General features: G+C 42.9%; 2 protein-coding genes across 3 annotated transcripts in view; both read left to right on the top strand.

The window, feature by feature from the left end:
* The first annotated feature begins 1,359 nt into the window (after positions 1-1,359).
* nipal3 (NIPA like domain containing 3) lies at positions 1,360-10,125 on the top strand. 2 transcript variants are annotated; one of them, XM_084182617.1, is made up of 11 exons: positions 1,360-1,568; positions 1,962-2,030; positions 2,168-2,339; positions 2,745-2,804; positions 3,113-3,258; positions 3,549-3,645; positions 3,939-4,074; positions 7,231-7,319; positions 7,412-7,475; positions 7,727-7,821; positions 8,223-10,125. In XM_084182617.1, the coding sequence occupies exons 1-11, from the start codon at positions 1,524-1,526 to the stop codon at positions 8,414-8,416; spliced, it is 1,167 nt and encodes a 388-aa protein (XP_084038743.1). In that variant the 5' UTR covers positions 1,360-1,523; the 3' UTR covers positions 8,417-10,125. The 2 variants fall into 2 exon arrangements, with proteins under 2 accessions (XP_084038743.1, XP_084038742.1); XM_084182616.1 differs by having other exon boundaries at positions 1,362-1,568; positions 7,727-7,830.
* Positions 10,126-12,022: 1,897 nt separating this feature from the next.
* rcan3 (regulator of calcineurin 3) overlaps positions 12,023-25,281 on the top strand; it is a gene marked incomplete at both ends in the record, with an annotated part of 86,072 nt that continues 72,813 nt past the window's right edge. Inside the window, one exon of the mRNA XM_084181599.1 lies at positions 12,023-12,220. Within this exon, the coding sequence (XP_084037725.1) occupies positions 12,023-12,220 (198 nt within the window). The remainder of the gene's footprint in view (positions 12,221-25,281) is intronic.

Genomic DNA, 25,281 nt, shown 5'->3' with positions numbered 1-25,281 from the left:
TGTTTAACAGTGATGATGTGTGTGTGTGTGTGTTTGTGTGTGTGTGTGTCCTCAGAGCAAGAACTCCTGAGTTGGAAGAACTGAGAGGCCTATGGCGTGGGTGTTGTCCTTGGCCACCTGCTGACAAGGCTGACAAGATAGGACCCTTTTGTCCATTGTTATTGGATAGGAACAGAACTTATAACCAGCTCCTGACCTAAATAGATCTTAGCACAACATTTTACTCAACATATCATATTCCATATTCACTATAACAAATATATTTACTACGACATTAGCAAGAACCGCCACATCCTCAGCCGGCTAATCCAGTGTGTGAAGTTTTGCGGAGTGTTTGAGTTAGCTTTGCGAGGCAAAGATGAAACTGAGGGCTCCACCAACCCTGGTAAGCCAACACTTTTGAGATCAGTCAATAAATGCTTCTGGTATTGACTTATATGCTGCCCCTGTCTTCATGTTGTTGCTGGACATATCTTTTTTTAAATGTGTGTAGGTCACCTAAATCATCAGAAAAATTGCCCCTCCTGAGAATTTTTTCAGGAGCCGCCACTGGGTTAGGGTATATTAACTATAGAGTTAGAGCATTTATCCCAAGACCAATGCAGTGTGAACATCGTAAAGCGTTTGGTCATGTAGAAAGTGTTTGCAGAAGGGAAAAGCCGAGATGTACAAGATGTGGAAAAGATCATATTATTTGTTGTAAAAGTGAAGAAAATGTGATATGTTGTAATTGCGGTGGGAATCATGAAGCCACGTCTTCTGAATGCCCCACAAGGGTTAAAGAGAATGAGGTGGCCAAAGTCAGGGTTGTACAGAGCATTTCACAGAAGATGTGAAAAGGGTTGAGGGTTTGAATGTTGCACCAGAAGAGTCCGTGGTAGTGGATATGCCTTCACTGCAGGCTGCAGGGGTTGTCTTACACCAAGAGGATCCTGACATTTTAAAGGTGAAAAAGGTGGACTTTGTGGCATTTATCGCAATGGAGAAAAGATCTAGGAAGATTGAAATCATTGTGATTGCGGCGGAGCGGTTCCTGGGGCTGAAAGATTTCACATCAAAGGAGTTACATGGAATATTAGCAAAAGCCGTATCACCTTCTCAGGGCCTAGAGCCCGAGAAGGGAGATATGGAGAACTAAAAGAAGGAAGAAGTGGGAGTTTTGTTTGTTTTGGGAATGTACTATTTTTATAAGGGTGGATTGTTAGAATCACTATTAAGTATGGATTTATTTATTTTCATTTTATTTTGGGTTTCAAATCGTCCAGTTGGTGGCGGCAATACAACTTTTGGATGTAGTCCGCCATAAAACCCAACGAAGAAGAAAAAGAAGCAGCGTAACAGATGTGCGTAAGATAGAATACGGAAATACAAGCATCCAATGAGGGCGTTCCTCTTGTAGAAGGGACTTACTGGAAAATTAACTATTGCTATTGTTTATTGGTTGAAGCTGCATTTAAACCGATAAATGAAGTCTCTGGAAATGTCTGCCTGCTGTTGATGAATAGACATTTGCCTCAACCAGAATGGCAGGAGTCGAATATTCTGCAGTTGGCGGCGATTCCTACACGGTAAGAATATGATGCGTCGTGGCGAGTGTTACATCCTGTTATGAACAGCAAATAGCAGTCAGAGGCCTCAGTTGAAAAAATAAATGATAAAATGTAGCCAAAGAGCGATACATTTTGTAAAATTCTCAGTCTGTAACTTGAAACAGCTGGATGAGTATGTCCAGCATGTTTATTAGATCCACTATCTGTTTTATTAGTTACGTTAAGGCGTTTATAAAGTTTTGTGCATAGTCTTATTCATTCGTCTTTTGAAGATATCACATTCCATTAATACAGTCAGTGTCCATGCAATGACATCATGTCATCTGTGCCACTGCCCACATACTTGAAGTGTCTCTTGAAATATTTATGACCCCTAAGTGAATGGATTTGTTTGTTTGCTTGCATTTACAGGAAAACCTAATTGGAACCTTGCTGGCCATTTTTGGTAATTTGCTTGTCAGCATTGCTGTAAGCATTCAGGTAAGCTCAGGCAACTGCCAACCCTCATGTTGTCTGTTTTGGCTATAACAAGGAGTGGGTGTCCGAAGAGACCCAATATTTGTACAACAGTGGTTATATTTCATTGTCTTTTTTTTTCATTTTTCGGAATTCTCCAGAAATACAGCCATGTAACATTAGCTGGGACCAAGGACCCCCGTGCCTTCTACCGAACCAAAACATGGTGGTGTGGCCTGGCACTTACCGTTCTAGGAGAAGCAGCCAACTTTGTCTCTTATGCCTTTGCACCGTTATCTCTAATAGCTCCATTGAATGCAGTGTCTGTCATAGGTAAGCAAATTACACTTCACTCTCACTGCTTGGGAGCTTGGCCAATCATAGCCTGGGGTGTATTCACTAGGAACCAAACAGAAGCGAACGGAACAGGGAGTGACCTACCTGAATTTGTCGTCCAATAGAAACCCTTGTTGTCATTGCAAAACGTTTCCCGTTTGGACAAAATGATTTCCGTTGCAAATGTTTTTGCTACGGTGCAAAACCTTTTGCAACAGTGGCAACTTATGAATACAGCCCTGAACTTTATAATTTTTATTTTGACATGAAATGAAAGGAAATGTTTACCAGATTGGAGTTGTTTATAACTATGTTATCGACATTTCGGAAGAAATCAATGACAAAATGTAAAGTGACCTTTTTCATCATGTTTAATGACATTTGTTTTTTTCTTCTTTTCAGCAAGTTCAATCTTAGGTTTCATTTTCCTGAGAGAGAAATGGAAGCCAAAGGAATTTTTAAGTAAGTTCAACAGGTATTTTACATTTAAGATTCAGTGTTGGAACTGACATTCTGATTTAGGCTAATTGTATGAAAATTAATGCTATGACAATGCACACACTGCTATTTGCTATGAATTTGCTTTTCCAGTCACAAAATAACCTGAATAATAAGGTGTTTTGGGGAAATGGGTGAATATTTGTTTGGATGGTTATTCATTTACTTAGCATTTTAGAAATACAAAACCCATAGTTGGATAGTTTGTGTACCAAAAGCATTTCTATACAATGCATGTTAATGCTAACATGAATGCTCGTCTTCGACTCTAGAGCGATATGTTTTGTCTTTCCTTGGATGCATCTTGACGGTATCCGGGACCTACCTCTTTGCCACGTTCGGACCCAACTATCACCAGAAACTTACTGCGGAGAACATAGTGAAACAGGTCGTAGGATGGCCCTTCCTGTTGTATGTGGTAAGACCTTTGATTCTGCATGGGAGAATGGATTGAGGGATTTCATAAATAACTAACCACGTGCTTTAGAGTAAGTTTACATACGTTACCTTTCTATGCATCATTAGAATGTATCAAGATTTTTACGTCGCTCAGGAAAAGAGCGTAACTTTTTTTTCACCAGGTTGTTGTTGTTGTTCTCTTTGGCAACCCGATTTCCCCCGCCTCCATGTTAGTTATGATAAATGGGCTATTATAAGAGCCAATGTCCTGCTGTAATATCTCTTGTTGTTTGTGTTTTCTATGGCCAGCTCCTGGAGATCATTACCTTCTGCTTTCTGCTCTACTTCTACAAGCAGCGCAATGCTAATTACCTTGTTGTCATTCTGCTGCTGGTGGCGCTGCTCGGTAAGTTGGACGACGGAAGAATATTAATGTTCAATATTCAGTAATAATAACTGTTTCTGGACATCAGCAACAGAGGTGTGTGTGTGTGTGAAGAACTCAACCCACTGATAGGTAGAGCCGAGATAAACAGTCCAATATTTGCTAAATAGGAATTGAACTCGGGTCTAAACAACAGAATTCAACTTTTTTTTTTACTTTTTCATGAAATGTGTTCTTTACTGAAAGTTGCTCTTTTCAAAGTTTTTATTTAAAGGGCTTGTTAACCACCCTACTGTACGGTGCTTCTTCCCCAGGTTCTGTGACAGTGATCACAGTGAAGGCGGTGGCAGGCATGCTGGTCCTCAGCGTCCAGGGCACCATGCAACTCAACTACCCCATCTTCTACGTCATGTTTGTCTGCATGGTTGCCACCGTGGTCTTCCAGGCTACGTGAGTGCACACTTCTCATCATGGATTTAACAATCGCGCGAGAAAATACTTTTGGAGAAGGGTGGTAAATCGGAACACAGCCTTGCTCTTGGTGGGGCTGGATATGTGGGAAATGGATGACGTTGATGTGTGCGACGTTGTAGGTTTAGTTTTTGACTGACATCCAATAGTAACAAACACATGACAATATTCTACAGTCAACTAGTCAATGGCATTTTGACCTGGCAAATAATGCGAGACCACACTTTAACCTAATAGTCATAATTCCAAGGTAACTAGAGGGGAATAGCTGATGTAAGTTCCTGGTTCCGTGCACAGGCAGTTAAGAATAGCTAACCCTTAATTCCATTTTCCAAGAAAATACAAATATTTGAGCATATAGAGTACCAGTCAAAAGTTTGGACACACCTACTCATTCAAGGGTTTTTCTTTATTTTTACTATTATTCTACATTGTAGAATAATAGTGAAGACATCAAAACTATGAAATAACACATATGGAATCATGTAGTAACTAAAAGTGTTAAACAAATCAAAATATATTTGAGATTCTTCAAAGTAGCCACCCTTTGCCTTGATGACAGCTTTGCACACTCTTGCCATTCTCTCAACCAGCTTCACCTGGAATGCTTTTCCAACAGTCTTGAAGGAGTTCCCACATATGCTGAGCACTTGTTGGCTGCTTTTCCTTCACTCTGCAGTCTAACTCATCCCAAACCATCTCAATTGGGTTGAGGTCGGGGGATTGTGGAGGCCAGGTCATCTGATGCAGAACTCCATCACTTTCCTTCTCGGTAAAATAGCCCTTACACAGCCTGGAGGTGTGTTGGGTCATTGTCTTGTTGAAAAACAAATGATAGTCCCACTAAGCGGAAACCAGATGGGATGGCGTATCGCTGCAGAATGCTGTGGTAGCCATGCTGGTTAAGTGTGCCTTGAATTCTAAATATATCACAGACAGTGTCAACAACAAAGCACCATCACACCTCCTCCTCCATGCTTCACAGTGGGAACCACACATGCAGAGATCATCCGTTCACCTACTCTGCGTCTCACAAAGACACAGCGTTTGGAACCAAAAATCTTATATTTGGTTAAGACTCATCAGACCAAAGAACAGATTAAAATCTATCTAATGTCCATTGCTCGTGTTTCTTGGCCCAAGCAAGTCTCTTCTTCTTATTGGTTTCCTTTAGTAGTGGTTTCTTTGCAGCAATTCGACCATGAAGGCCTGATTCACACAGTCTCCTCTGAACAGTTGATGTTGAGATGTGTCTGTTATTTGAACTCTGTGAAGCATTTATTTGGGCTGCAATTTCTGAGGCTGGTAACTCTAGTGAACTTATCCTCTGCAGCAGAGGTAACTCTGGGTCTTCCTTTCCTGTGGCGGTCTGCATGAGAGCCAGTTTCATCATAGCGCTTGATGGTTTTTGCGACTGCACTTGAAGAAACATTCAAAGTTCCTGAACTTTTCCGTATTGACTGACCTTCATGTCTTAAAGTAATGATGGACTATCGTTTCTCTTTGCTTATTTGAGCTGTTCTTGCCATAATATAGACTTGGTATTTTACCAAATAGGGCTATCTTCTGTATACCACCCCTACCTTGTCACAACACAACCGATTGGCTCAAATGCATTAAGAAGGAAAGAAATTCCACAAATTAACTTAACAAGGCACACCTGTTAGTTGAAATGCATTCCAGGTGAAGCTGGTTGAGAGAGTGCAAAGCTGTCATTAACGCAAAGGGTGGCTACTTTGAAGAAGCTCAAATATAAAATATATTTTGATCTGTTTAACACTTTTTTGGTTACTACATGATTCCTTCCGTATGTCTTCACTATTATTCTACAATGTAGAAAATAGTAAAAATAAAGAAAGACCCTTGAATGAGTAAGTGTGTCCAAACTTTTGACTGGTACTGTATGTGGTAAGTATTCCATGAGTAGCCTACAGTGTAACTACATATATTGTTAAATACAGTGGCTTGCGAAAGTATTCACCCCCCTTGGCATTTTTCCTATTTTGTTGCCTTACAACCTGGAATTAAAATTGATTTGTTTGTATCATTTGATTTACACAACATGCCTACCACTTTGAAGATGCAAAATATTTTTTATTGTGAAACAAACAAGAAATAAGACAAAAAAAACTGAACTTGAGCGTGCATAACCCCCCCCCCCCCAAACTCAATACTTTGTAGAGTCACCTTTTGAAGAAATTACAGCTGCAAGTCTCTTGGGGTATGTCTCTATAAGCTTGGCACATCTAGCCAATGGGATTTTTGCCCATTCTTCAAGGCAAAACTGCTCCAGCTCCTTCAAGTTGGATGGGTTCCGCTGGTGTACTGCAATCTTTAAGTCATACCACAGATTCTCAATTGGATTGAGGTCTGGGCTTTAACTAGGCCATTCCAATACATTTTAAATGTTTCCCCTTAAACCACTCGAGTGTTGCTTTAGCAGTATGCTTAGGGTCATTGTTCTGCTGGAAGGTGAACCTCCGTCCCAGTCTCAAATCTCTGGAAGACTGAAACAGGTTTCCCTCAAGAATTTCCCTGTATTTAGCGCCATCCATCATTCCTTCAATTCTGACCAGTTTCCCGTGGGATGTTCAAAGTTTCAGATTTTTTTTTATAACCCAACCCTGATCTGTTCTTCTCCACAACTTTGTCCCTGACCTCCTTGGTCTTCATGGTGCCGCTTGCTTGGTGGTGTGGCAGACTCTGGGGCCTTTCAGAACAGGTGTAAATATACTGAGATTGTGACGGATCATGTGACACTTAGATTGCACACAAGTGGACTTTATTTAACTAATTATGTGACTTCTAAAGGTAATTGGTTGCACTATATCTTATTTATGGGCTTCATAGCAAAGGGGGTGAATACATATGCATGCACCACTTTTCCGTTATTAATTTTTAGGAATTTTTTTGAAACAAGTTATTTTTTTCATTTCAGTTCACCAATTTGGACTATTTCGTGTATGTCCATTACATGAAATCCAAATAAATATCCATTTAAATTACAGGTTGTAATGCAACAAAATAGGAAAAACGCCAAAGGGTATGAATACTTTATTTTTTATTTTTTAGGTCTACTGCTATGTAAGACATTTATATTGTGTTTGACTGACACCTCATTGTGAATCCTCTCAGGTTTCTCTCCCAGGCTACTCACCTGTACGACTCCTCCGTGATAGCCTGTGTTAACTACATCTTATCCACATCCTTTGCCATTGTAGCAGGTAAGAGAGCTGCTGACTTTGTCTATTGAACCTCTATGGAATCACAGCCCAAGAAGGTGTGAACATCAGTCTCTTTTTTTTCACATTTACAGGAGCCATATTTTACCTGGAGTTTAATCACGAAGACATTCTTCACATCTGCATGTTTTTGTTGGGGTGAGTAGGCTTTTCTATAATTGTGCATTATTATATGTTTACTTGTGTTAGACAAAGCACCCCCCTCCTCCAGACATATGGTGGTATGGCCCAAAACTAAAGGCACCACTAAGTAGGGCTATCAGACGATTAAACAAATTAGATGGGTTTTTTTTTCTCCTATTAGTTAATGAATCTACAGATGAATCAGTTGTGTCATAAGTGCTATGTGATTTATAGCCATGTAATGTCTTATCTCTGTCCTTCATTAGATGTTTGTCCTGTTTCCTGGGAGTCTTCCTGATCACCAAGAACAGGAAGAGGCTAAAGGCCTTTGAACCCTATGTGACAATGGACATGTCGCAAGGTAATGAAGGTACAATTCCCTTTGTCGCTTACGCATGTTTACACCCCCCCCCCCCCCCCCCCCCTTATCGTCCCCGATGCGAATTCAATAGCTTGCCTTGAATCTTGTGACTTTGACATCAAAACTCGCTCGACTGTCTTGCAACGTTAGCAAAAAAAAGCTAACTGGCAATTGTGATTGATGCCACCATGGTGCTCTCCACGCGTCGCGAAGCAGGCAATCAAACATATTTTTTATCTACAAACAAACAGCCAATATGTTAATTGGTTTCTCTGTCCCATTGCCATGAATTCAAACTCGCATGTAGTTAATGACATATGCACCTTGTGTTATAGATTCACCCTGTGTTATGAATTTATCAGTGTGTTAAGTGTAATTCTCACCCCTTTTCCTAAACGCAGGTATTCCCACCATTCACGACAAGAGCTGGCGAGCGGTGCAGCCGGACTACAATGGTTCCTTTTCCTACGGTGCCCTGGTTAACAATGACAGCGTGGCGCCTGCCACTCTACCAGAGCCTGACCATAACCAGCTGGCAGTCACGCCCAGTCCCACTGCTGCCCCTTATAGTTCGGCTGACCTGAAGAACGACTGAGGCACCCCCCCCCCCCATAGGCTGCGTCTCAATCCTCCACCCTTCTCCTGAAGTGTGCACACGTCTGGAAACGGGTGCAGAACAGGGATGTAACCGTAGACTCTGTGTAGGATGATGTCATCGTTACTATGTTACCCCCCATCTGGCCATGTCTTACAATGAGGAAGTGTTTTGTGGGTTTTCAGAATCATGCAGGTTCCCAAAATGTTTGTTTTTTTTGCCCATAGATTTTATGTGTGAGTTGCTCAAATATCACATGAACACACATTAAACATGACAAAATTGTATAGAATTTTGAGAAAATTAGCTTTAAACTGCAAAAATGTTCTATCCACCCCATGACAAAATGTGTAGAATTGCAGGAAATAAGCTTTAAACCTGCAAAATATTCTCTCTGAAAACAAGAGGGTCTTGTGCCCATAGAAATAGACGTGGGGGTGCGGGATGTTCCCCAATGCTGGAAGGGGGGGGGGGCCTGAGTGAAAACGTTTGAACTCCTACTCTACTGTACTTCAACTGAGCTGTACACTCGTCTCTTCATGTCTTCCTATCTCCGGACTGCAATGAGGGGCATTTCAACCATGAGAAATTAGCTTTATTCCTGCAATGAGACATTCGCTTTACTTCTGCAAATCATTCCAGAAAGGTACTGAAGTATCCGGAAGTTGTCACATGACTTGGGGACTGACCGTGAACAAATATCGACCTGGACTCTCATTCCAGGCCCATAGACATCATGTCATACCTTTGGACATTAATGTGCCTTAGACTAAAGCATCCTGCCTGTTGCTGCCTGCTGTTGTGTGTTCGCCACATAAGATTGAGTGACTTATTCCATGTTAATGCATTTCTGCAGGATTTCTTTCAATAGACTTGCCAATGAATACTGTGCAGTTTTCTTTGTGTGTTTTGCTTGAGCAGTTGAAGACGGTGTACGACTGCTTAGTCCGAAATGACCAAAATGGTTATAAACTGTTATTGTTTTAAGTTATTTTAGTTGCATTAGTTACATTTGAATCGTCAAGTTGTAGTTTGGGGTATGGTCTTAAAATGCACAATGATTGTTTGTGTGAATTCTATGTAAAACTGAAAGAACTGGTGGAAGATATTTATTGTATTTGAAGCATATTATGATAAAGGTTGAAAGGCTTTATTCATGTGGTCTTGTGTTAGGAAAGGCTGGGCTCGTATCCACATAGCGTCTGAGTAATCTGATTCTGTATGATCTAACAGACACAACTGACCCTGGATCAGCACTCCTATTCTGAGACGCTTTGTTGATACTGTTCTGCTCACCACACGTCATTTATGACAATGTCAATGAGTGTGACGCCACGTTAAAGTTGGGATCTACCATAGTTGAGCTGCATTTATTATGTGGACTACTGGGATTCTGAATTGTCTTGAGTTATATAGATATTATGACAATTTCCTTGTATCACTGTGCAAGCAAAACCAATATGGAAAAAAATGTCCATGAGTGACTGAGCTGATTTTAGAATAGACTACTGATGTCTCTGGTCAACACTTGTTTGTCATTCTGCCAGTCTTTTTTTCTAAATAGAAAATCCAGTGGCACCGGCACTACCAATGAGCTCACAGCATCCCATTGTTTTCTTCCTGTAATGAATGATATATAACCCTTAACCTCATTGCCACTCTGCTTCTGTATTATGAACTAGGTAAGCAAATAAATAATATACTACTGACGTTCATGCAAAAGATTCATGTATAACCACGACGAGCTATGACCATATTAAACGTTTTAAATTGGGAGGGTACCCAAAGATAATTTTGGTGATGACAGAATGTCGTTGTTTTTCCACTAGGGTGGATGAGCTACAACAAGTCCATTTGGAAACTCGCACTCTGAGGTGAGCTGAAATTGCGGAAATATTAGTTTCAGACCTGATATTTCCCTAGTCATGCAGCTTTTGTGGTATGTTAAATATCTCAAAGATTTACACCCCATTGTCACTCGCAATATATCACCGAAGGGCTTCAGCATAAGGCTTCAGTAACGTGCCGTGTGTTTACTGCGTGCTTGCCACCAATCTTGGACACGAACATCCTCCCCTTGCTCAATTACCATTGGTAGAAAAGCGCATCAGCTGGGTTATCATTGGTCTCACCGGGCAGTGACCGGTGTTAGTGTAGGCTTCATCAGATATTGTACAATCATCTAATGTAAAGAAACACTGCATCAGAGAGATACATCAACAACCGTAAGCGACTGTTTTTCTTCAGGTACAGTGAATGTTGAAATTTCTGGTGGAATGTCTTGACCAGAAAGCATATTGACATGCTGGAATATTTATTTTTGGTCAATGACAGTGGTAAATCATCTCAAGAGGACACTATTCGGCCTATGTCACTTAGAAAAAAATATGTAAATATATCACTTAATCAGTCACGACTGCGATTTTGATTCGTTGACATGTCGCTGTGTGTCATTTTGACGTTGATGGAGTTTCGCCGTTCGTGACAGCTCAGCTCGCGCTAAGCTTTTATCTGTCCGCTCTTATGTAACAAGTTTTGAAACAAATCGTTTGCTTTTAAAGAGAGATAAGCAACTATTCCGTTAGGCTACAATGTTACAGCCTTGCGTTGTTGACATGCTGTGCAGTTTAGACTACATAATTTGTTGTAGTCTGTAGGCTATTCTGCGGTTTGGAAATGTATATCACTTGTATTTCAGCTTGACAGCATACATTACATTTTACAAATTGTAAAGACATAAGGACTTCTTCCTCAACTATGATTATGAACGTCATAGTAAGTTTTTATTACAATGTATTAATTTATAATTCAGGTTGGGTAGTGCTTCAATTATCCTTCTATCGGCCGCCAGATGTCATCCTATCCCACAACAGCGTTAGAAATTACCCTCAATTGATGTATTTGTTTAGGGCCCGGTTCACCAATAGGCGGCCCGCGTGCCAAATTCGGCCAGCGGTTGAATTGTTTTCTGAACACTTATTTATGTTGGACATAAAATACTGTGAAATCACTACAAAGTGATTTTAATTTAGGAAATCTGTTCCCAAATATTCCCACACATAAATAGAGAGGCATTTGCTATCACATCCCAATGTAATCAAGGTTTGAAATTACTCTATTTTTGTCAAACTATATCTGTTTGAATTCTTGCGGTCAGTTTGCAGTGTAAAATTATTTATAACAATGTTCTGGCCCCCCGACCATCCGCTCAAGGAAAAATCGGCCCACTGCTGAATGTAATTGGGGACCCCTGGTGTAGGGTATACATTCTAGTGTTGAGGTCTTATAATGGGAAAAACCCAAAGGACAAATAGGAATATCTGCAATGTTTGGTTTGATCAATATTCTCATCACTTGTTGACTAGAACTGATTGTCTGACATGAATGGTGAGACCATGCAGGGAAATTGCACCATCAATGTGTAAGATAGATTAGGCTCTTTGATTACTTGAGACAAGTAAAAACAAAATACTTTTGTATTTCTCTCTTTCTTTCTCTCAAGTCTTGTCCCTGCTAGAAGCCCCAGTAGAGTTCCATCACCTCCCCCCTAGCGGCTCACCTCTCTTCCTCTGTTCCCTGCCTCTGTGTCCCTGGACCTGGGTTGCCATGCTGCGGGAGGGGGCCAAGGCCTGGATCAACGTCTCGGAGGCTTACAGCAGCGACCCTGAAGAGGAGGAGGAGGAGGACATGGTATGTGGGGAAGACGAGGATGGAGAGGAGGAGATGATGGACCTGAGTGACCTGCCCACCGCCCTGTTTGCCTGCAGCGTCCACGAGGCCGTGTTCGAGGAGGACCGCCACCGGGTGAGACACTAGTGATGATGTCACTTCCTGGTTCAGTTTCGCCACACCACCTGGTTGGCTAAACTAAAGGGTGTTAGGGAGCAATTCACCCAAAGTGTTTTTTATCTGACTATCCACCAGAGGAGGCTGGTGGGAGGAGCTATAGGAGGACGGGTTCAATGTAATGGTTGTAATGGAATGAATGGAACGGTATCAAACACATCAAATATATGGAAACCACATGTTTGACTCTGTACCATGAATTCCATTCCACCAGCCTCCACTGCTATCCATGCATGTGTGTGTTACCTTACATTAGTTCTGTTCATCTCATTATGTTCCAAAAATAGCATGATGTCATTATCAGCGATAATTTGCACCTCTCACAGCCTCAGCCTGGCCAAATTCAGTCATCTGCTCCCGAGTGGCGCAGCGGTCTAAGGCACTGCATCTCAGTGCTTGAGGCGTCACTACAGACCACCTGGTTCGATTCCAGGCTGTATCACAACCGGCCGTGATTGGGAGTCCCATAGGGCGGCGCACAATTGGCCCAGTGTCGTCCGGGTTTGGCCGGAGTATGCCGTCATTGTAAATAAAGGTTAAATAAAAAATTAATAACATCTCTCCCACAATGGCTGCCAATGGCCCAGGAAGCACACCTGCTGCCACAGGGTTTATTGGTGACATCGATACCTGGAAACATCCCATGCTGGGGTCTGATATGATGACTCACACATCACACACTGTCCCTAGCTGAGCCACTTGCCATATTCAGTCACCTCTGTCAGAGTTATGTGTGCGGATGTAAGAATGATATGCATGCACATGGGGTTAACTTGGCCTGTGCCTGCATACAGTACAATGATATAGTTATTGCAAGAGCATGCACACACACAGGCTCACGCCTTTAAACAAACACACACAGGCGCAGACACCCACACACACACCTAAACTGAACCTATGGGCCCTGTCCCCCTCTGTGACAGTTGTGGATCATCGTCACTCTGTCACATCTACCAGGGATGACACACTTTGCCCAGGCTGTCTAGTGTTCCCCCTCTAGTTACCTCACTCCCTCTGTTCCCCCTCTAGTTACCTCACTCTCTCTGTTCCCCCTCTAGTTACCTCACTCCATTTGTCCCCCTCTAGTTACCTCACTCTCTCTGTTCCCCCTCTAGTTACCTCACTCCCTCTGTTCCCCCTCTAGTTACCTCACTCCCTCTGTTCCCCCTCTAGTTACCTCACTCTCTCTGTTCCCTCTCTAGTTACCTCACTCCATCTGTTCCCCCTCTAGTTACCTCACTCCCTCTGTTCCCTCTCTAGTTACCTCACTCCATCTGTCCCCCTCTAGTTACCTAACTCTCTCTGTTCCCCCTCTAGTTACCTCACTCCCTCAGCTTTAATATTGCAGGTAAAAGCCACAATCTATCAATGTAGTTTTTCTTTATTTTTACTGGTTTCTACATTGTAGAATAATACTGAAGACATCAAAACTATGAAATAACACATGGAATCATGTAGTAAACAGAAAAGTGTTAAACAAATCAAAGTATATTTTATATTTGAGATTCTTCAAAGTAGCCTTGATGACAGCTTTGCACATTCTTGGCATTCTCTCAACCAGCTTCATGAGGTAGTCACCTGGAATGCATTTCAATTAACAGGTGTGCCTTGTTGAAAGTTAATTTGTGGAATTTCTTTCCTTCTTAATGCGTTTGAGCAAATCAGTTGTGTTGTGACAAGGTAGGGGGGTATACAGAAGATGGCCCTATTTGGTAAATGACCAAGTCCATATTATGGCAAGAACAGCTCAAATAAGCAAAGAGAAACAACAGTCCATCATTACTTTTAGACATGAAGGTCAGTCAATACAGAACATTTCAAGAACTTTGAAAGTTTCTTCAAGTGCAGTCGCAAAGACCATCAAGCGCTATGATGAAACTGGCTCTCATGAGGACCGCCACAGGAAAGGAAGACCCAGAGTTACCTCTGCTGCAGAGGAGAAGTTCATTAGAGTTGCCAGCCTCAGAAATCGGCAATTAACTGCACCTCAGATTGCAGCCCAGATAAATGCTTCCTTCGCAGAGTTCAAGTCACAGACATATCTCAACATCAACTGTTCAGAGGAGATTGCGTGAATGAGGCCTTCATGGTCGAATTGCTGCAAAGAAACCACTACTAAAGGAAACCAATAATAAGAAGATACTTGCTTGGACCAAGAAACACGAGCAATGGACATTAGACCGGTGGAAATCTGTCCTTTGGTCTGATGAGTTCAAATTTGAAATGTTTGGTTCCAACTGCCGTGTCTTTGTGAGACGCAGAGTAGGTGAACGGATAATCTCTGCATGTGTGGTTCCCACCGTGAAGCATGGAGGAGGATGTGTGATGGTGTGGGGGAGCTTTGCTGGTGACACTGTCTGTGATTTATTTAGAATTCAAGGCACACTTAACCAGCATGGCTACCACAGTATTCTGCAGCGATACGCCATCCCATCTGGTTTACGCTTAGTGGGACTATCATTTGTTTTTCAACAGGACAATGACCCAAAACACACCTCCAGGCTGTGTAAGGGCTATTTGACCAAGAAGGAGAGTGATGGAGTGCTGCATCAAATGACCTGGCCTCCACATTCACCCGACCTCAACCCAATTGAGATAGTTTGGGATGAGTTGGACCGCAGAGTGAAGGAAAAGCAGCCAACAAGTGCTCAGCATATGTGGGAACTCCTTCAAGACTGTTGGAAAAGCATTCCAGGTGACTACCTCATGAAGCTGGTTGAAAGAATGCCAAGAGTGTGCAATGCTGTCATTAAGGCAAAGGGTGGCTACTTGAAGAATCTCAAATATAAAATATATTTTGATTTGTTTAACACTTTTTAAATTACTATGTGTTATTTCATAGTTTTGATGTCTTCAATATTATTCTACAATGTAGAAAATAGTACAAATAAAGAAAAACACTTGAATGAGTAGGTGTGTCCAAACTTTTGACTGGTACTGTATTTATTTTAGTAAATATATATTATTAAAAATATATATATAATTATTTTTTTCCTTCTTTAATATTTTCCCCTAAACCTACTACCCATCCCCTAATTGGAGTAAACTATTCGACAACAATACTTAGGCTTCCACTTCCGGCTTAAACTACATACATTTCACGGACAGTATATTTTATATTAGTTATCTTTCGTTTGTTTTTAGTCCCAGCTTTCAGCTACCCTCAACCCCTCCCATCTATCTCTGAAGACCATCCAGTTTTGATTTCTAGCTGCCATATATTTTCCCGCTGTGATGTTTCACAAAAGTTCTGAACCTTTCTATTCTCATAGTTTCTTGATTGTAAATGAAAGATAAACACCTTTTCTAAGAGTATTATTATATTATTGATCGATTGACTATGACTTATCAAATCACCCAGCAGTGCAGAGTTAGCGCCAAGTAAATGTTGAATTTTTTCAGCCATTTCTGAACCTGCGACCAAAAACAAGCTACATATGGGCAGTACCAAAACAAGTGATCTAATGATTCTGTCTCTTCGCAACAAAATCTGCAGCGCTGGGACGGTTGTATCCCCGATATATATATATATATATAACATTCTATTGGTTGCAATAATTTTTTATAATAATTTCAATTGAAAAATGTTAAAGTTTTGAATCCGGCGTCGTTTTGTGTATCAGTTCATAAACCATGTGCCATGGTACATCGAAAATCTCCTTCCAACTATTTTACAACCTGTATGGTGCAGCTGTACATTTTTTGTCCTTAAATGAAACTGGTATACTTTTTTATTTATCACAATTTTCTTTAGCCAACAGACAAGTTCCTTACCTTCTCCCCTTTCCACTTGCCTCCTCCATTTTTGCGGTAATGCTGCAATCAGTTGGTTGTAATTTTGAATAGATCAGACATTTCCATATATTTTTGTTAACTGCATGTGTGGCAACTCCACCAGTCCTGTGTTCTTGTGGACAGTCAATGCAGCAGACATTTTTTGGTACCCTTCCCCAGATCTGTGCCTCGACACAATCCTGTCTCGGAGCTCTACGGACAATTCCTTCGACCTCATGGCTTGGTTTTTGCTCTGACATGCACTGTCAACTGTGGGACCTTATACAGACAGGTGTGTGCCTTTCCAAATCATGTCCAATCAATTGAATTTACCACAGGTGGACTCCAATCAAGTTGTAGAAACATCTCAAGGATGATCAATGGAAACAGGATGCACCTGAGCTCAATTTCGAGTCTCATATTAAAGGGTCTGAATACTTATGTAAATAAGGTATTTCAGTTTTTTATTTTAAATAAATTTGCTATAAAAAAAAAAAAAAGCTTTTTTCGCTTTGTCATTATAGACAAGTTTTTGAGCCGTTTCCGCTCTACTTCCTGAACTCCTCCTCCCGTCGATGCAATCCACTTCCGTTCTGCCGGGCTGGGTTTGTTTTGCTAGCTAGCTCCGTTGTGCCGACAAAGCACTGATATCGCAGTGACAAAGAGGATATAAAAATTACAATTACAACATGAAGAAAAGTGGTTCGGGAACGACGTGTGCGGTAGTTGGTTGCAAAAACTCGAGAAAGCACCTGAACGAGTGGTTAGATAGAGAGTGCTACGACCACAAACCAGCTACGAAGAGGCAATGTCCATGCGCTCCATTGTTTAAATTTTTTCGCAAGCCTGATACCGACTCGGAATCAAGGACCTGGCTGAAGGCATTGAATCTAAAGAAACCACCCCTCAACGTTTTTGTTTGTTCCTATCACTTTGTTGACCAAAAACCTACCAAGGATAATCCTTTCCCAGAGTTGTGGTTGGGATACAATCGCCCTCCCCAGCCAAAGAGGCGTCAACTCACCCAGCGGACCACTGCCTCCCCCCAGATAAAGAAACGCAGACTTGAATCTGAGGGTAAGTTCAGCAACTTTAGCTATGAAGCTGACAATACTGTTAATTATGAAGAAGTTGTCATACATTAACATTGCTACCGGTATTTTGCTAAGGCAGTTGATTGTTTTGGAGATGGGACAAACAATGCCCACGATAGCTACATCATTAATTGTGTGTGTGTGTGTGTGTCTGCCTGCGTGTGCCTTAGTCTACATCATAAATACAATGCAAGGTGGCAGGCTGTTAAATAATAATAATAATAATATGCCATTTAGCAGACGCTTTTATCCAAAGCGACTTACAGTCATGCGTGCATACATTTTTTTTTTGTTTATGGGTGGTCCCGGGGCTCGAACCCACTACCTTGGCGTTATAAGCGCCGTGCTCTACCAGCTGAGCTACAGAGGACCTGTTGTGATGATGATTGTGTGTGTGCGTGTGAGTGCAATGTTGTAGTACACATTTTTCCATTGTGATGTTTGTAGTGAGAGGACTCTATGCCTGCATTAATTTTGCTCCATCCATGTTTTCTCTTCCCCTTTTTAGATGCTCCAGAAACCTGTCAGCCTGTCTGTGAGGCCGAGCCTGCTACACCAAAATTTCGAGATGCCCAGACCCAATGGGAGGATCCGTCACATATTGATCACATTTACTGTTCAACAACACAGTCTGTTAAAGTAGACAAGGCCACACAGTGCGAGGCAGAAATGGGTCCTACTGTGACCAGCACCACGGTCATTGATGATGCTAGGTCCCGGCTGTATACAGGAGTGCTTATGGTTAAATTCTTCACCCTGGTGACGGTGTTGTTGCCTTTCAGTAAGCCATCAATTACCCTTCCTGTTGTTGACCAAATACTTATGACGTTGATGAAACTAAAACTAATATTAGGAGATATTGCTCACCGCTTCAATGTGTCTACATCCATGGCAAGCATTGTGATTAGTCACTGGATTGACGTGATGGGTGAACAGTTCAAAGTCCTTGTCACGAGCGTCTAAGGAGGAGGACCAAGGCGCAGCGTTGAAGGCAAACATATTCTTTATTTAATAAATGATCACACGATCAAAACAACAAAACGAAACCGTGACGTCCCTGCTTACATACACCAACCAACACGGAACAAGAAACCACAAACACAAAGTGAAAGACAGACAGTTAAATATGGCTCCCAATCAGAGACAACCAGCTGACACTCGTTGCCTCTGATTGGGAGTCACTCAGGCCAACATAGAAATACAAACATAGAATTACACACCCTGGCTCAACATAACAGTGTCCCCAGAGCCAGGGCGTGACAGTACCCCCCCCTAAAGGCGCGGACTCCGACCGCGCCAACTAAATACCACAGGGGAGGGACCGGGTGGGCACTCCGCCTTGGCGGCGGATCCGGCTCCGGGCCTGATCCCCACTCCCTCTCCAACCCCCCAAAGTACCCCTGGTCTGGTCTGGCCCCGCTGGCCGGAGCTGGACTGCACACTGATGGAGCGGATTGCTCTAGCTCCGGCGTAACGCATCTGACCGGTGCCGGACCAGGCACCAGTGGAACAGGCACGGGCCGTGCTGGACTGACGACGCACACCACTGGCTTGGTGTGGGGAGCAGGAGCGGGCCGGACTGGGCTGGCGACGCGCACCACAGACTTGGTGCGGGGAGCAGGAACGGGCCGTGCCGGGCTGACGACGCGCACCACTGACTTGGTGCGGGGAGCAGGAACGGGCCGGACAGGGCTGACGAAACGCACCACTGACTTGGTGCGGGGAGAAGGAACGGGCCGGACAGGGCTGACGAAACGCACCACAGACTTCGTGCGGGGAGCAGGAACAGACCGGACCGTACTGGGGACACACACCACTGGCCCTACACCGGGATCTGGAACGGGCCGGACCGGACTGGTAACACACCCCAGTACCTCTCGCCGTGCCTCTCCACCTTCCATCCCCTCTTCGACCAGTGGCCCCCGTAACCTGGCGGCCTCCTCTGCCAACCCGCTGGACCGCTCTATCGCGGCCTGCTGCTGCCCCGACGTCGTGAGCCCCCCCCTAAAAATTTTCTGGGGGTCTCTCCTCCCCGTGGGCCAGGCCTCTATCGTTCTCGCCCAACTCTCGCTCTTCTGTCTCCAACTCCCGCTATTCAGCTCCTCAATGGGCTTGACCCAGTCGAGGCTCTTCCTCCATTGTTCCCAAGTCCACTCTCTCTGCTCTTCCCTCGGCTTGACCCAGTCGAGGCTGCCACGGAGATCTGCTAGGGATCTCCCTGGCGATGGCTCCTCGACTCGCTGCTTGGTCCAGTTGTGGTGGTTTCTTCTGTCACGAGCATCTAAGGAGGAGGACCAAGGCGCAGCGTTGAAGGCAAACATATTCTTTATTTAATAAATGATCACACGATCAAAACAACAAAACGAAACCGTGACGTCCCTGGTTACATACACCAACCAACACGGAACAAGAAACCACAAACACAAAGTGAAAGACAGACAGTTAAATATGGCTCCCAATCAGAGACAACCAGCTGACACTCGTTGCCTCTGATTGGGAGTCACTCAGGCCAACATAGAAATACAAACATAGAATTACACACCCTGGCTCAACATAACAGTGTCCCCAGAGCCAGGGCGTGACAGTCCTGATCCCCTGGCTTCCAAGAGAGACCATTCGTGCCACCATGCCCTTGTCGTTTCAGAGGAACTACCCTCGAACCACCTGCATCATTGACTGTGCCGAAAGTGCCATGCAGAGAGCCACAAACCACGACTCAAGGAGTGACACTTTCAGCCAGTATAAATCACGCAACACTGTGAAATATCTCGTCGCTGTGGCCCCTAATGGGCTAATCATGTTTATATCTGATGCCTATGCTGGCAGAAGCAGCGATAAGTTTATCACCATGGACAGTGGGTTCCTAGACTATCTGAGGGCTGGTGATGAGGTCATGGCGGACCGTGGGTTCACCATTCGAGACTTGCTTGATGAGAGAAGGGTCAGTTTGAACATCCCTGCTTTCACCTACAGGCACAATCAGTTGACCAATGAGGAGACGACACGCACCAGGCGAGTAGCCAATGTCCGCATACATGTGGAAAGAGCAATCCAGAGACTGAAGGTGTTTAAGATTTTATCCCAGAATGTTCCCATCAGCATGGCACCGAAACTGGACAACATCTTAACCATCTGTGCTGGCCTAGTTAACCTGAAGAGTCCACTGATCAGTGAGGTTTAGAATCTTGCCCTGTGTCCCTGTCTACCAACACCCAGCCATGTTGTTCATTAAATACAGATAAACACAACAAATACTGCGTGCATTGTATTTTTTAATATTATATATGAATATTTTCATAGTGATGTAATTGTGTGGGCTGCTTTTGTATTTTACTTTTTAATACCTGTTAAGATTAAACACGCAATCTTTCTTGTTGAAGCCATTTGTTTAGTTTCCTCAAAACAATTAATTAATCCAGTGTTATTTATGTACAGTATGAGCTTACTATGAATTATGAACTGTGTTAAAATAAATTGTAGCACTCTAAGGATTGAAATTACATCAAACTTTATTTTCACTCAAACAGTAGGCACACTGATATATTGCACAGCATAAAGAGATCATGTAAACAATGGACATCTGTTGGCTCCTGTGGGCATGACCTAAATAAGGCAGTTTATTTTGGTTTTAAAATGCTGAGATATTTACTGCAGAACTGTAACCTTCCCTCAACAAAATCATCAACAATTTTCGGGAGCATGTGGGCAAAGTAGAATGTGCGCAGCCTTATGATATGCCCCTGGACAAAGCCTTGGTCGTAGGGTACTTCGATTTCTAGGTGCTCAGTTTTGTTCCAGATCACCAACTTGGAGTGCTGAAGCCCTGTGCAGTGCATCCCAATTTGTACCTGCATGTAGTAGCCTTTTGGACCATTGCAGGCAATATGGTAATCTACCCTATCTCCGTTTGCCACAGTTGTGATTTCGCAGTTCTTTGTTGCCAAAAATTCTGCAAGTGACTTGTTTCCCATCACAGGTGATTTGATCTCCAACAGAATGTCGTTGTTTATCACTCCATCGGGAGATGCTGCAAGCCGTGTTCCCAAGCTAGCGTCGACATCGCTGTGTTTACACCGGCAGACGTTGTGCCAACAACTTCCGGCGGAAATGAAATGCATTTGTGTAGAGTTATGGCGCCACCCGGGATACAGCGCGTAAACTTGTCTATAGGGTATTATGTGAAGATTGCTGAGGAAAATGTTTTATTTAATCAATTTTAGAATAAGGCTGTAACGTAACAAAATGTGGAAAAAGTCAAGGGGTCTGAATACTTTCCGAAGGCACTGTAAGTAAACCTCTAATTGTCCTCCAATAATCTACCCGATAAAACCTCCCCCCATCCCAATTTGGGTTGTCGTCCCAGTGACTGGCTGGCCATCACATGGATCCTAGGGCCTTTAAGAGATAGGGGCCCATCCTTTAAAAAGAGTACATGGTGGTCCTCTGTAGCTCAATTGGTAGAGCACGGCGCTTGTAACGCCAGGGTAGTGGGTTCGATCCCCGGGACCACCCATACTTAAAATGTATGCACACATGACTGTAAGTTGCTTTGGATAAAAGCGTCTGCTAAATGGCATATTATTACATTATTATGGTGCCACCTACAGTACAGAGCCAGATTCGCAGAGAACGTCATTTCCAACACCTTCGCCTCGGTTCTACTGCATCTAGTTAGTTATTTAAAAATGTATATATTTAAAAAAATCTTGCATATCTTAATTTATTCCCACAATTGAAGAATACTATGCACTTCTATGAAGGATTGTTACCCATAACAACGGCCGGTAGTAGGAATTCTACATTTTTGTCAACAGATGTGGGATGCATACACTCACTCACCCCACCCCACCCCTCCTAAACAAACCGCCCCTCTCTCCCCTTCCACCCATAGATCGACCTACACCCCCCCCCCCCCCCCCCCCCCACCCCCCACTCCCCAACAACACACACGCACACACACAAACAATCAAACAAGCACAAACTCAAATGTTCAATAGTTGTTCCATCCCCGAGCCCAACTCGAAGAGAAGACTTGATGTGTCAATGCGTAAACAGTTTGGCTGTTTAAGAAGGCATGCCAAATGGAGCAGGAATGGGAAGATTTGATTAACCTGTATCTAGTCTGAGCTGATGAGCCCTGATACCCCTCCTTCCCCCCAACAGGCACACACCTCTGTGCAGTCAGACAGTTGTATTATTCTGTGCCGCCAGGGCCACAATAATATGCTTCCTCTCTGATTGTCTGAGTGTGACTCCATCCCCATGGGTTACTGCAGCCAGTGTTGCCACTCCAGACTCTTGAGGGGGCGGTCCTGCTTTAGTGGGTCTTCGACCGCAATCACCTTTCTGTCATTGCTGCGTAGGCTACTATAAAACGGTTAAGGACTTCTCCTTAGTGGGTGGGTCGCTCAGGTCGGTGTCTAGGGTATAGGGTTGGCACCGTTCCATCATGATAGGACAAAAATAAGCAAACTATATATTTTTATTTTATATCCCATATCTGCGCAAAAGTGAAGACTCTCACTATGTCACAACTCCTGCTCGCAGACACACATGGGCTCTGGCATTTGCACACTCTACACTCCCCCCTCCCCCTTACACTTCAGTTAGTGGATGTCAATACATTGTTCACTGTACACCCTATTTGAATAAGCTTGACTAAAAATAACAATTTCGACACTTATTTGAATATTTGAAAACTGGCAATGAAATGAGAAAACCTTTCAAAGGTTATGCAAAAAAACTCTCGACACCCCCAAATGTTAACTTATAGGTAAGAGAGTAGGTGGTCATTTTTGGTCGCTGTCAGTTTCATTGCGCATGAATCACACACAAGCACACACACGCATGAATAACACATGCACCGCATGTCCCATATTTATATCATCCCTTTGTTCTTTCACCTTCCCTGGTTAAATCTCTGGTGCATTGACTCTTTCTCATCTGTAAGAACTCCCATCCCAAACTCAGCCTTTCTCCTACTTACATGCGAGACAGAACATCGCAACCTACATCCTGGAGTCAGTCTCACACCCCCCCCCCCCGTCTTCTCCACACACACACACACACACACACACACACACATACAGTACCAGTCAAAAGTTTGGACACACCTACTCATTCCAGGGTTTTTCTTTATTTTTTAAAACTATTTTCTACATTGTAGAATAATAGTGAAGACATCAAAACTATGAAAATAACACATATGGAATCATGTAGTAACCAAAACAGTGTTAAACAAATAACAATAAATTTTTATATTTGAGATTCTTCAAAGTAGCCACCCTTTGCCTTAATGACAGCTTTGCACACTCTATATACCCATACACACACATACACACACACACATACACACACATACATTCAGGGCCCTTGGCTCCTAATATTTACATTACATTCATTCAGAGTTCTGAAGAAAAGTGTATACCGTACGTGAGTGCTAGGCTGCCACTGTAATCAGGTAGTGGGAGCGAGGCATGTGCTATAGCTTTATCAAAAGGCTCTTAACAACTGCTGGGACTGCAAAGAGCTTTCCCCTCCAGCTGCATTAGCAAGGGGAAAACCTAGTGACACACTTTATTTTATCTGAAGTATATTCTCCTGTGACCTGCCCTCAGCAAAAAAATGGAAAAGATTTAGATTTTAAAAACGCTTCTTAATACTACCAAGAAGTCACGGCGGCCCAGTGATTCCTCCCGTCGTTATGGAGTAATGGCCTTGTGCTAATACTTTATTTTACAGCCCGGTTAAAGCTGGTAACTTCCTGGTATTTACAGTTGAAGTCGGAGGTTTACATACACCTTAGCCAAATACATTTAAACTCAGTTTTTCACAATTCCTGACATTTAATCCTAGTAAATATTCCCGGTCTTTACTTTATTTTAAGAATGTGAAATGTCAGAATAATAGTAGAGAGAATGATTTATTTCAGCTTTTATTTCTTTCATCACATTCCCAGTGGGTCAGAAGTTGACATACACTCAATAAGTATTTGGTAGCATTGCCTTTAAATTGTTTATCTTGGGTCAAACGTTTCGGGTAGCCTTCCACATGCTTCCCACAATAAGTTGGGTGAATTTTGGCCCAAATTTCTCCTGACAGAGCTGGTGTAACTGTGTCAGGTTTGTAGGACTCCTTGCTCGCACACGCTTTTTCAGTTCTGTCCACACATTTTCTATAGGATTGAGGTCAGGGCTTTGTGATGGCCACTCCAATACCTTAACTTAGTTGTCCTTAAGCCATTTTGCCACAACTTTGGAAGCATGCTTGGGGTCATTGTCCATTTGGAAGACCCATTTGTGACCAAGCTTTAACTTCCTGACTGATGTCTTGAGATGTTGCTTCAATATATCCACATAATTTTCCTTCCTCATGATGCCATCTATTTTGTGAAGTGCACCAGTCCCTCCTGCAGCAAAGCACCCCCACAGCATGATGCTGCCACCCCCGTGCTTCACGGTTGGGATGGTGTTCTTCGGCTTGCAAGCAACCCCCTTTTTCCTCCAAACATAACGATGGTCATTATGGCCAAACAGTTCTGTTTTTGTTTAATCAGACTAGAGGACATTTCTCAAAAAAGTACGATCTTTGTCCCCATGTGCAGTTGCAAACCGTAGTCTGGCTTTTTTATGGCGGTTTTGGAGCAGTGGCTTCTTCCTTGCTGAGCGGCCTTTCAGGTTATGTCGATATAGGACTCGTTTTACTGTGGATATACAGTGGGGAAAAAAAGTATTTAGTCAGCCACCAATTGTGCAAGTTCTCCCACTTAAAAAGATGAGAGAGGCCTGTAATTTTCATCATAGGTACACGTCAACTATGACAGACAAAATGAGAAAAAGAAATCCAGAAAATCACATTGTAGGATTTTTTATGAATTTATTTGCAAATTATGGTGTAAAATAAGTATTTGGTCAATAACAAAAGTTTCTCAATACTTTGTTATATACCCTTTGTTGGCAATGACACAGGTCAAACGTTTTCTGTAAGTCTTCACAAGGTTTTCACACACTGTTGCTGGTATTTTGGCCCATTCCTCCATGCAGATCTCCTCTAGAGCAGTGATGTTTTGGGGCTGTCGCTGGGCAACACGGACTTTCAACTCCCTCCAAAGATTTTCTATGGGGTTGAGATCTGGAGACTGGCTAGGCCACT

This window comes from Coregonus lavaretus, assembly GCF_964263955.1.
Source record: "Coregonus lavaretus genome assembly, chromosome: 18".
NCBI classification, from domain to species: domain Eukaryota; kingdom Metazoa; phylum Chordata; class Actinopteri; order Salmoniformes; family Salmonidae; genus Coregonus; species Coregonus lavaretus.
The sequence above is the reverse complement of the archived record's forward strand: the minus strand, read 5'-3'. Positions and strand labels throughout refer to the sequence as shown.

Bases quoted from the DNA above. Each gene is read 5' to 3' on its own strand.
- nipal3 (XM_084182616.1), top strand. From the start codon at position 1,524: ATGGCAGGAGTCGAATATTCTGCAGTTGGCGGCGATTCCTACACG. The intron at 2,340-2,744 runs GTAAGCAAATTA...TCTTCTTTTCAG, and splicing joins GAATGCAGTGTCTGTCATAG to CAAGTTCAATCTTAGGTTTC. The intron at 7,831-8,222 runs GTACAATTCCCT...TCCTAAACGCAG, and splicing joins CATGTCGCAAGGTAATGAAG to GTATTCCCACCATTCACGAC.